Below are 12,674 nucleotides of genomic sequence, written 5' to 3'. Positions count from 1 at the left end.
TTGCTATCCCCACCCCATCCTCCAGTATTGTATAGACCCCCCCCTCCTCCCACTCCTCCTCTCTTCTCACCCCATCTCACTCACACCCTCCCTGCCCGACACTCTCTTGCTATCACCAGAATCTTACTGTCCACTTTCAATCTCGTAGCTCTTAGATTACCCCTTCCGTTCAATTTCCCATCCCCTCACCCTCCCTCCCTTTTCCCCCCTTTCCTTCTTATCTTCCTTACCTCTCTCTCTCTCTCTCTCTCTCTCTGCCTCTCTTCCTTTCTCTATCCTCTCTTTCTCTACAGTAGGAAGAAGGTGGCCATAAACAAGGCGGCCATGTCCTACAGGCAGGAGAAGAGCCGGAAGCTGAGCTCTCTGGACTGCAGCATGACGGAGCAGAGCACTCTCCAGCAGGACGAGAGGATGGCGCACTCCTTCATGGACGCCCACGGCTGCAACGCTCGAAGTAAGGCGGCGACGAGAGCATATGGGCGCTCTCGAGTGCGGAGAGAGAATCCTGACCTTCAGCCATGTTTGTCTCCGAGCATGTGTTCGCTCTTGCGTTGCCAGAGAAACCGTCTCTCTCGCCGTTCTGTCTGCGCGGCTCCCAAAACTTCCCGTCGGGTAGATTCCCTGTTTTCATGAATGATCCGACGAGTCCAGAGCCGTCCAGCCCTGACGCCGGGTTTTTTCCTTCCGCTGTTCCCAGATGAGCAGCGCAGCTCCGTCAACGAGTCCAGCAGCTTGCTGGGAGGCTCGCCGCAGCGGCACTGCCGGAGGAAGAGCTCGCCGTACCACACGGGTCAGCTGCACCCGGCCGTCAGGGTGGCCGACCTCCTGCAGCACATCAACCAGATGAAGACGGCCGAGGGCTACGGCTTCAAGCAGGAGTACGAGGTGAGGAGGAGCCGGCGGGAGGGGAGGGGGGGGCGCTCACTGTTTGACTGATGATCCGTGGAAATCGGCACGCCGGCGTTCCGCCATGGTCCACGGATTCCTTTGGCAAAGGTCGTTTGGAATACAGTCGTTAAAATGGATTCAGAAGGAGGAGTTTTTTCACTCTGAAGAGGCTGATTCCATTTTTTTTTCAAACTTTAAAAGAAACTTTGAAGTAAAAGTTCAGTGAAGTTCGTTATGGATTTAGTTCATTTAGAAGTGTTTTCTCTCTTCTTCTCTTCATGGACGCACCTTTTTGACGTTCTTTTACTTCTGAAGTTTTTATGCGTTGATTCCTTGTCTTTTTAAAGTCGTCTCTCTCCCGGCATGCTGAACGTCTGCATCGGGTGGCAGTAGTGAGTCGGGGGGGCGTCCACACGGTTCTGGCTGTTTGCCAGTATTCGTCTTTCTCAGCATTTCCTGAACTGACATTTACAGAATATCTTCAATTGCAGCTTCTTGTTCATAGATAATAAGCCATCTAATGAAGTGTCAAAAAACAGAGGGTGAGTCTAGTTTTGGAGAGTTTTTTGAGGACTGAACGTAGTCCATGGAGTTCAGATCGAATTAACGGCAGTTTTCTCATCTTGATAAAAGAAATGTTGACAGTTTAACATGAAGCTTGATTATATTATTTCTTTTAAGCAGTATATGAAATGATTCAGGATGGTTTTGTTCCTCTTAAGTTCAAATGTATATTCATCCCAGCAGCGATAGCTACGATCTTCCTTGTTTATCGAGGATGCTCACTACACCACCTGGTGGACAGAAATGGTATTACTATCCATTCTGTGTTTCGTTTCTACAACATGTATTATGACTGCCGTCTCCTGACTGTCTGCACTCCGTCAGTGTTTGCACTGTTTGACTCCAGATACAGTTAGTGCTGTTGGTTGTTTTTGTTTTGAAACCACACAGATACCGACAACCGAGTGTCCGTCAACTCGGACATGTGTAGAAGAACTGTTTACTACGGCAGCATTTCAGAAAAGTTTTGTTTTCCCTGTTTACATGGAGAAGGAGTTGGACATTTTTCAAAAAGTTGTTTTCAGTGACTCCAAAATAGAACCAAAGTTTTCGTTTTTGGTTGAAAACATTGTGTAAACATGGCCTAAAGCACCTTGGTTACAAAACATGAATACGGACCAACGGTCCTCACTGAAAATTTGACATCTTTGAGTATTACTTTTTTTTTTTTTTTCTATGATTGAAGCTACGAAAGCTGCTTGAACTTTGTGGTCACAGTATCGTCCATAAAGAACTGGTGACTGGTGATGATCTTTAGAAAGAGTTCAGTCAGAGTCAGGCTGGAGGATTTTTGTATTGATAAAAATATTTCTTTTAGATCAGATGTTTTAAAAGCAGTGATTTGCTCAGAATTTGCTGCTCGCCACAGCTGTCTTCTCTCAAGATGTTTGAATTGGGAGTTTTTCATACTGGAATGTGGCTTTTCTTCGTTAGCATTGTATGGATGCAGGTGGATCGAACCTTTCTGTACTGTCGACCAATTAGCCTTTTCAAATTTGCTCCTTTATCATGAAATCTTCAACATCAGCCACATCTGATAAGCCCTTCTCTTTTCCTTTTTTGAGCATCCACCTCCACCTGCGGAAGAGCGCAGATGCACTTTTTTCCATTCATTAAGCGATCCCCCAGGGGGCCAACAAATTAACCCCCCTTCCAAAATCAATATGTGGGTCGCTTCTTCACTCCTCCGTCTGGCTCCCCATCGCCTGGAGAAATAAACAAGATGAAGGGGATCAGCCCGCACGCCGCCGTCAGACTTCATAACCCCTTATTTCCCACAGGGTCACGCCGGCGCCGCCATTGATCAGGCGTGTTGCAAAGCATTGTGGGGGGGGGGGGGGGGGGGGGGGGGGGGGGGGGGGGGGGGGGGGGGGGGGGTGCTGCAAATGAGCCGGGGAGGGTACAGTACGCGGCGTGCTTTGAAAGCCAACATCTGGAGCGAGTGAGCGAGCGGCGGAAAGTGTGTCACGCTCCTCGAGGATGCGGGGAGGGTGGAGCGACGCCATGCGGATCCCTCTTTTGTAAGTGTGGCGCCCCACGAGTGAGTGAAGCTGGTGTCAAATTACAAGCCATCGGCGTGATGAGTGTGGCAGGAGAGCATGAGGGACGAGGGTGCGGGTAGCTACCGGGAGGAATCTGCAGAGATCAAGGCCGGAGGTTTAAAAAGCGGCGAGTTACGACTCTCATGCAGCGTCCCCGCCTGTCGCTCCGGGGTTTTATTTCCTCTTCCTCTGCTCAGAGTATTGATTTAGATTCAGTGACTCATCTCTCTGCAGGAGCAGATTTAGTAGATCGGTGTCATAAACAGCTGTTACAAATTTAGCAGTTTAACACCGGGGTATTACCGAGGCGCTGCTTTCTTCCACGCCGCGTCTCGAATGAAAAACGCTGCGGCGGGCGCCGCCGCCTCTTCCCGCTCCTCCTCCTCCTCCCTCTTCCTCTCAAGGCCGCCGCCGTCTCTCAGTGCCACCCCGGTCGTCAGCCTCAGTCTGTCCCTGCCTCGCCGGAGCAGATGTCTCCACAGAACTTGGCTTTGGCGCTAAAACGCCGAAGCCTCTGAAAACCTGAGGGTAGCCCTTTGAAGCGCCCGGGCAAAGCCGGCCGCTTTCCCCTCCTTCCTCTTCCTCTGCTCTTTGTAGAAGTTGGTAAAGTTGATCCCTGTCTTTGCTCGGCAGAGTTTCTTCGACGGATGGGATGTGACCAAGAAGAAAGACAAGACCAAAGGGCGACACGACAGCCTGCTCAGCCGTGAGTGTTTCTACTTCCTGTTTTCCGTTACTGAAGCTCACCGGAGACGGACCTGAGCGCCGCCGCTGCTGGGCGCGGTTCCAGCATGCCTTTCACTGGGGTTACAGCCCACCTTAACATTAATGGGTTTTTATACATGCACTGTAAAGCAGATTAGCATTTAACGACTCGGGCGCCGCCTGCGTCTCGCGAATCAGCCCGAGCTGCCCAATAATTGTTTTTACTCCCAGCGGGATGACTGTTAATTCTGGAAAAAACAACCCTTGTTATAATGTGATTAAGCTCTGATTAATTGAAATTGATTGTTTAACTGCGGCTATAATAGTGTTTTGGTAATTTTAGCATCACTACAATGAACACTTGAATGCCCGAAAAACTGTGTTCGTTCCTGCTGCGGAAAGGTCTGTTTGGATGAAATAAAGGGGAATCTAGAGCAGCGTGAGATTGGATTTCCTTAGTTTTTTGTTTTAACTGTGCACAAAAGAAGTTCAGTTTGTCTTCATGAACGTGATCAGAGCGATCAGCCTGTGGAACTTCACTGAGTTTCACACAGAGATTCTTGGTTTAGGCGACATTTATATACTCATTGTTTCAAGTGAAAACAGTTTGAAGGCATTCCTTGGCAATCACAGTGATATTACAGGGAAAAACTGCTCGACTCGTGGCCTGTTAATTTATTTCATTTGGGGAGAAGCGCAGTGGGCGGCAGCTTGAAAAAGCGTTGTTGACACAGGTGACACCTGGGCGTACCATGCACTGCGTGAACATGACTGTACAGATGTTTCATCCCCAACATCAGGCTGTTTTCACACATAAACGTTGTCTTATCTCTATCATAAATAGTTATTGTGCTCTTTGTTTACAAAGTTCTACAGAAGCTCCCGTTGCTCCTTCATCCAATCATCATGATCCAAAGGACTCGACAGAACGTCTCCACATACTGAGACTAATGGACTATATAGGAGGACCTACTGATTTTTTTTTCAGGGAATTGTTTTAGGTACCGATGTTGGTTGAGTTAACTCTCTCTGTGAAATGGAAAACTCAGAGTTTCCCTCGTTTCGGGGTTAAAGGTGCCGTAGGCAGGATTACCTTCGCAATATGGCGATTTGACCCACCCAAGATGGCGATTTGAAACCCGGAGTCGTGCCCACCTCGGGGTGCCGAGCGGGGCCCCGGCGGTGTCACTGCCGCCTGTGCCGGCGGGTTGATTCACCTGTGACCTTTTCACAGCGGGCCTGGGGTCAAAGCCTTTTTTTTTAAGAATTCCAGTAGAAACAGACGGTGTCCTCCGTGGAGTTTTGATGATGTTATGTCTGACGAGGCAGGTAAATATGCGGGCCTGGACTTCCTCATGCTCGTTCACGAGAAACAGAGCTTTGAAGCGCCGCCCCTCGACCAATCAGGATAGAGCCTCAGGGGCTCTTCTGATTGGTCAAACATACCGGGAGCGGTCGAGAATCCTTTTCAGCTCAGAACAGAGACAGATGGAAATGCTGCACCTGTAGTGCAATTATGCTACACTCCTAAAGGATTATCAATGGATACGCTAACATTTAATCCAAAGAAAACACAGAAAAATGAGCACTGACTAGCAAAAATCCTGCCTACAGCACCTTAACAGATTCAGGTCTACACATCGCCACCTGCTCCCTGAATATGAAAGCAGTGATAGATGACCGTCTGTCGAACCGATTGGTGATGACTCTCTCCAGTAAAGAGTTAATTATGTCAACAGCTCAACCAGTAACTAATCACAATGTAAAGAACTGAAAGATGAGTGCAAAAAGAGACATTAAAGATGACCTCAAATGGAGGAAATGTTCTGTGTTCTCGGTCCTATCTCCTGACTGGAAGGTCAGGGTTTATCTTTTCTTCTCCGAGCCCTGGCTCTATCTAAATTTAGGTGTTGCTCGTCCTGGTATGTGATAAAACTGAGGCCATAATATCTGTGAAACGACAGCCTTTTGCATTAGTGTGGAAATGCCTTCCAGGTCCCTGCTACAACACCCCGATGACCCAGTTGCAAACGACTGCTTCTTTTAGAGAAGGTGTCAATCATGAAGACGCTGCAGCAATTAATTACAGTCAGAAGAATTAGAACGCTACACCCTCGAACAGGCATCACGGATGAAAAGCACCTCAAACAGAAGCCGTTCCGAGTCTGGCTTCCGTCCCGTGTCCTGACTGGAAGAGCAGGAGTAATTATCTCCTCTTAAAGCTCTGGCTGCTACGGACATGGGTAATACACTTCCTGGTTCTCTGCAGTACGACTGGAATGCAAGCTTTTGGTATTCCGGGCAGCAGAACTGCATCCTGAAGATCCTGACCAAACACTATGACTGCCTGTTTATGAAGGAGTCAAGGTCCAGCTGGGATAAACGAATGATTTATAGCTAGCGACTCCTTTGTTAGGGTTAGAGCTGTTAGGGTTGTAATCAGAACATTTTCATGAATGTATATCATGAAGGGAACTGGAGGTAGAACATTCTGTCCTTGAGCAAGACGCCAAAGTGCTGGCAACAGAGGTTGAGTGCCTTACAAAGCTTACCAATGGCACCAAGTACCATCGATTATGAATAGGTAAAAGTGACTAATGACGGGTTAAAGAACCAGTGGGGAAAAAAATTCAGTGAAATTCATTCACCATTTCAGACAGTATCCATCCATGAGGGTTATGTGTGTTCCCTCTCTTGAATTTAAATGTTAAACTGTGACCTTGGAGTATTAATTAAGTAGCGCTTCTTTGTTTGAACTACAATGAGCGACACTCTGAAATAAGTCCTGCACATTTAACCTCTCCAATACGTCAGTGACTGTTGAGGGAGATGACCTGATGTGTCCTTTTTTAATGACTGAAGCTGATATGTCTTATCTCCTGCTCCATTCCAGATGATCGCCATCGAGTCAAGCTCCACTCCCTGCTGGCAGACCCCAGCTCCGATTATGTCAATGCCAACTACATCGACGTGAGTCACCTCCAGTCGCACTCCTTCCTCCCGCTCCTCCGGCTCGGTCTCTTCCTGATCCCCCGGCTCGCGCCGCTCCTCATTTATCGCTGCACTCGAGCCGGCGCTCGACCGCCGGACACCTCCGCGCATTATTGTTTGACCACGACACCCACATGATAGCGTTGCGGCTCGGCGCGGGCTTTGAGTGGGATTTTATCGCAGCGGCTCCAGAGAAATCCTCCAAACGCCCCCCCTAAGCCTGCGGGCAGCGGGCCCCGCGACTCGCCCAAACGCTTTGGAAAATTGGAGCCGATAGCGCTCACCTGAGCCTTTCATCTGCTCTCAGATGGTTTTGATCTCGCCTACAGTTCGGCTCCGGTGAGCTTCCTCCGCTTCCAGCTGCTCCCCAGAGATCCGATCTCGGCCCCCGTCTCCGATTGACCAGCATTATCTGGAGGACGGCCGTCTCTGTCGGGTCGCTCTGAATCGGCGCTCGGCGCCCCTGCCTCCGTTTGGATTATTTCGGTTCCACGTCGCCGTGCCGTTGCCTCTTGTTTGCCAGACGAAGGGAAATAGAAGGCGAGGGGATGGGAGGAGGCCTCGGTCAGCGGGTTCTAGTAGCCCGACGCACTGCAGCACCGCGCCAACGCCATCGGTCAGAGCCGAACGTCGAAGCTCAGAGCTCCCGGTAGAGCGGACGCCATGAGGCCCTCTGTGTGTTCACCATGTCGTCTACAGCCCCGCCAAACGACAACATCCATTCATTTAGCTTGTAAAACAGTAAATACACGTTTCAGGTTGAAGGTTTTGGGCATGGAGCACTCAGAGACTTTTCCATTTAGATCCTGTTCCCTTTTTAACCAAAGAGCTCCTCAAGGTTTAATTTGGTTCTTACAGCGAAGAGGTGCAGTATTATGATCGAACTGGAATATCTTCATTTTATTAAGGTAGGTTTTTATATATCAAGAAGAAAAACGAGACTCAAACTGCGATTTTACTTTCCTGCCACACAAACTGTGAGCGCAGGGAAAAGTACACGGCTTAACTTTTTAAAAGTGTTCACCTTGAGACTGGATTCAATGACACGACGTATTTCCAGAGGCCTTCTTTCATTACCAGACTTATTAAAGTGTCATGTGGGTTATTAACAGCTCAGGGAACTCGGAGTCATCTCTGGTCCAGGTCAGGACCCACTACAGCAGCCCTCTTCCTCCTCTTCCTCCTCTTCCTCCTCTCTTTCTGCCTCATCAACAGTCTGAGCCTGGATGTCTGCAACCTGCTCCCACCTAAATGTTTGTCCTTAAAAGAAATGTAACCTTTAGAGTGAGTTTATAGGGTGTTTATGTGTGAAATATTTCATCACCACAAATTAGAAAAGGCCGACGCTTTAGTGACTTCTTATTCTTACTGTTTCACAGTTTTAGTTGTTTTGACTTTGTCAAAAACTTCAGCAGATTTGGTTGTTTCTTTAACTCTTTCTAATGGTTTTTAGCTATTTCATCCTTTTTTTTGTTGCTATTTTACATTTTTCTTAGTGATTACAGCAGATTTTTAGGATCACCGAGCATGATTTCTATAATTTTTTTGTCATCATGTTTACATACGTTACATCGTAGACAGTTAGAGGAAAATCAGGCCCCGTTTGCACAAAAACATTTCAAGTAAAAACATCTCCGTTTTCATTTCAGAAAAGCTTCGTGTTTATAAATACTTTGAAATGATGTCCGTTTAAAGAGAAATGGCAGAAACGCTGAAAACGATGTAGCCTCCGGCCACGAGCTGGAACTGTTGCAACGCTGCAAATATTAACAGTGGTGACATCTTTACACCATTTTACATTCTGTTACTATTTCACACGACCATTTTAACTACCTCCGCTGTTTCATTTTATTCACCATAGTGCAGTCGCAGCATTTCAGAAAAAATGTTCCAAAAGTTGCGTTTCCAGTGACTCTGAGCGCCGTTGTCATGTAAACAGACGCCCAAAACGCAACTAAATTTTCCGTTTTCACTTGAAAACATTTGTCAAGTAAGCAGAAACCTGAATCCCTCTAAGTTGAAGGAAACTCTTTATCTTCTTGCCTTTATGTGGATTTAATCGCGGTCGGCTCACCATGTTGCCGGAGACCTCCACAGGGCTCCAGGAGCCGCAGGTTGCAGACCTCCGGTTTAAATATGCGGACGACGCTCGTTCTGCTTCGACTAACTGAAACAACATTTGTTGGCGGGAAACAAAGGTTGACCTTTAGAATGAAAACCTGGGGATTGGATGGGTCTGAACATTATTCTCTCCGCAGGTCTTCAGTGCGAGCTGCTCTCTAACCATTTCATTATGCCCTCTCTCCCTGCTCTTTAATCACAATAACTCGCTCTTCTTTCCTCCCCCCGCCTCCCTTCTTTTCTCTCTTCTTCTTCTTCTCTGTCCAACCTTTTGGCGTCTCTTAGATTCGGATAAACAGGGAAGTAAGTACCTTGCCTCTCCCCTCTCTCCATCCCCCCTGGCTTCCTTCCAGTGGCTTCCCTTCCATCTCCGAGGCTTCAGCCTTTCTTTTCCCGCCTGTAGTCATCGCTTATCCCCCTGAGTTTTTTTTTTTTTTTTTTTTTTACCTTTTTCTTTGGTTCTTCTTTGTTTGAACGCTGATGGCAGCTTTCTTTCATCTCAAGTCAAACGGCTTCCCGGAGTTCCTCCTGAACGCCAGGCGAGCGTCTTTTATGAGAACTGAAAGCGTGACCCCTGAGGTCAGATCACAGTCAACAGTCCGTGGCAATGAAATGTACAATGAGAGATTCGAAAATTCAGTCGTTAAGGCCCCGTCTGCACAACATTTCACGTGACAGCTCCGCATTTTTAAAGTTTCATTTCAATGATGCATGTCACAGTGTTTTTGCAATGAAACCACACACACACAGAGAACACTAGGCGGTGAAGTTGGATTGTTGTCATGGCGACTGTCAACTAAAACGACCAAGTTGCTGCATGAGCAGCAGCAGCAGCATTATTTCAGGACAGTTGTGTTTTCCCACATTTCTGTGGAGATGGATTCTGTGCAACTTAAAAAAAAATTGTTTTCCTCTGTCTACACAAAGTCGAAGCGTTTTCAGAAACTTCCAGCTTTTCAAAAACGTTGCATTTTCACTGACTCAGAGCACCGTTTTCATGTAAACGGATGCTTAAAACACGATAAAAGTTTGCTGTTTTCCCTTGAAATGGTTGTAATGTAAACAGGGTCTGAATTATCACCTTTTAACTTCATTCAGACTCTTATCTACAGTTTGTAGTGCTGTTTTCCAACCTGACTGACTTTTAAGTCATGTTTCATTAACTCGTTTACATTAAAATTTTGAATTTGATTCTCAAATGATGCTAAATAATGCTTTTCATTAATTGTCAGCGCACTGATAAACTTCAATCAAGATGCTTTACCTCAAAATCCTGTATTTGCAGCTCATATTTGATATTTTGCCAGACTCTTAACAAGTATGAGTGTTTTTTTGTATTTGAACCGGATTTCCCTTAATTGCGGTTTTGACATTATTCTCTGTATTTTCACTTTAGTTTTTTTGACATGAGGACTTTTTTTTTTCCCCCAACATTTGTTGAAATGTCGAAATAAAGCTTTATTATTTTGACATTTCCGTCTCTTTCTCCAAACACAACCTGGAAGCAAAGTGATTTCTCTGAATGAGGCCTCGGCAATGTGCCTGGTGCCAGCAGGATGAAAGCAGACCCAGGTATCAAACATTCAGCAGCAGTGGCACCGCCCCCGCAAACGGCTCCAAAGGAACTTCTTACAAGGACTCATTTAGTTCCTCCAGTATTCTAAATAAAACAGTAAAACATCAGATGAAGATGTGGTTTCGGCCTGTAGCTATATTTCAAGATATGGTTGAACAAACTGGGAACTACATCAGTTTCATACTTGTCATGCAGCGGATTTTAAGAGAACAAAAAGTCACAGCGAACCCCAAAATGCTGCAAAACCGAGAGTCATCGTCTTATTAGCAAGAAACTATATGAGGACTTTTTCCCAGACAACTTTCCTGGTAATAATAACAGCTAACCGTCTGTGTTTTGGGAAAAAAAGCTTGTTCCACAAACAGACCATCTCGAATATGAAGCACGGTGGCGGCAGCATCAAGCAACTGGGCTGCAATCGATAGAGATGCTGTTGAAGAAAGCTTGCCGTAAATTTTGGTTACATTTCCTCCAAAGATGTTCAGATATCTAATTATGACGTGGAAGAGGCGTCTTAGGTCAAATGTCCTTCAGACTGCATGAGACACATGAAGCATGGCGGCGGCAGCATCATGCAGTTGGGCTGCATCTCTTCATAAAGCAGGTGAATTCTGCAATATACAGTATTTCACCATTGTGACTGACAGTGTGTGGCACAACTACCGCTTAGTTTTTTGTTTTTTTTTCCCTTGCAAATTGAAAAAAACTGGAATGATTCTGCATGTTTTGTTTTGTTTTGTTTTTCGGTCCATTGTGGATTCATGTTGCTCACTTCCGTTCTGTTTTTTTGAAGCAAACTGTATTTGAGGAAGCTGGCCAGGTTCCTGCAGGAGCACTGCTTCATAGTGACTGTCATCAATCTCAGCTTTCCATCAATCCCCACTGAATGTGTTCTTTTCTCTCATCTGGCTGAAACCTTCAGTATGTACAGTGTTTCAGAGAAGCATGCGCTCCTCTTGAGTGTTTCTCCCTGCTGTTGCTTGTCTGACTAGAACTAACGCTAATAAATAAGATTTTTGATATCAAAGAGTTGAAATAAGAAGGGAAAATATTGTCTTTTTATTATTAATTCCATGTAAATTTCTTGAAAGTAGGGTCAGTTCATAGACTATCTCTTAATTGCATCTAAGTTTTCACTTTCCAATCAGCATTTTAGGTAAATATAGATCCACCGCGGAAGCTAGCTCGATATTTTTCTTCCAATGAAGTTCAGAAATGCTAATGTCAACTGGAATTTCTTTTGGTTGAATTTCCACCAGACTGCATGAGCTGCGTGAAGCATGGTGGCGGAAGCATCATGCAATAAGGCTGCATCTCTTCATTAAGCCCCGGAGAGCATGTAAAGCCATAAGGGATGATAGTTTAGCTAAAATGCGAGGATCTGTGTCAATATGTAAAAGTCTTTGCAGAAGCCTGACAGATAGCCTTCACTGGCTAAATCATGACTTTTGACGGTAGAACATTTACTCAGTTGCTCGTTTTACAATGTATGTTTCTTTAATTACCTTTTTGTTAAGAGATGAATTCTGTCTTAGAGCTATTTTTGTATGGATTCATGAAAGCAGGGGGAAACATGAAGCTGGAGGTGAATACTGTACATTCCCATCCACCCCGGTGTCCATCTGCGCCACATTTGTTCAAATAGTATTTGCCGACCGAGGCTGCGGCGCTGACAGTAGCCATGTATGACGGGGGAGGGGCTGCTTTTAATTAGACAGGCTGCTTTCGATTCCAGGCACGGTTCTTTGAGGTTTTTTTTTTTTTCTTTCTCTTTCCTGGTGGACGGCCAAGACGCCGCTAATAGCCTCCCAGCCTGCGCGCGCTGTATCGCGGCCGTGCTAATGCCAGGCAGATCAGTCAGCGTCGTTCAGGTGGGATTACTCCCAGAGCTCAGGATCCGTCACTTGTCAGTCTCGGCGTCGATCAGCCGCCCCGACGCCCCCCGGCCTGCATGCAAAGCACCTGGCCTCACTCTGAAATGCTAGCTAGTGGAGAGAGAGAGAGAGAGAGAGAGAGAGAGAGAGTCATCTACATGGTGTGTTTTTTTTCTTTAAGCCAGCGTTCGACCTGCCGGGGGCAGCTACGGGGGTTTTTGGGTAGTGAGGGAGGGAGGAAGAGGCGGGGGTTGGAATGAGAGGTCGGGGTCTCCCAGACTCGCTCCGTCCTCTGCCGGCCTGATTATTAACTGGTCTTCTCTCTCTCTCTGTCACGCAGGGCTACCAGCGGTCCAACCACTTCATCGCCACTCAAGGTGAGTCGGCGCACGGCGACCTCCACCGACGGCCGCG

General features: G+C 46.6%; 1 protein-coding gene across 1 annotated transcript in view; it reads left to right on the top strand.

Moving 5' to 3' along the window:
- The window catches only part of LOC115409260 (receptor-type tyrosine-protein phosphatase U-like), a 227,756-nt gene that overhangs the window by 188,061 nt on the left and 27,021 nt on the right, over positions 1-12,674 (top strand). Inside the window, 6 exon segments of the mRNA XM_030120350.1 lie at positions 294-454; positions 698-885; positions 3,627-3,699; positions 6,592-6,668; positions 9,096-9,113; positions 12,601-12,637. Of these exon segments, the coding sequence (XP_029976210.1) occupies positions 294-454; positions 698-885; positions 3,627-3,699; positions 6,592-6,668; positions 9,096-9,113; positions 12,601-12,637 (554 nt within the window).

The sequence above is a fragment of the Salarias fasciatus genome, chromosome 22, assembly GCF_902148845.1.
Source record: "Salarias fasciatus chromosome 22, fSalaFa1.1, whole genome shotgun sequence".
NCBI lineage: Eukaryota > Metazoa > Chordata > Actinopteri > Blenniiformes > Blenniidae > Salarias > Salarias fasciatus.
The sequence above is the reverse complement of the archived record's forward strand: the minus strand, read 5'-3'. Positions and strand labels throughout refer to the sequence as shown.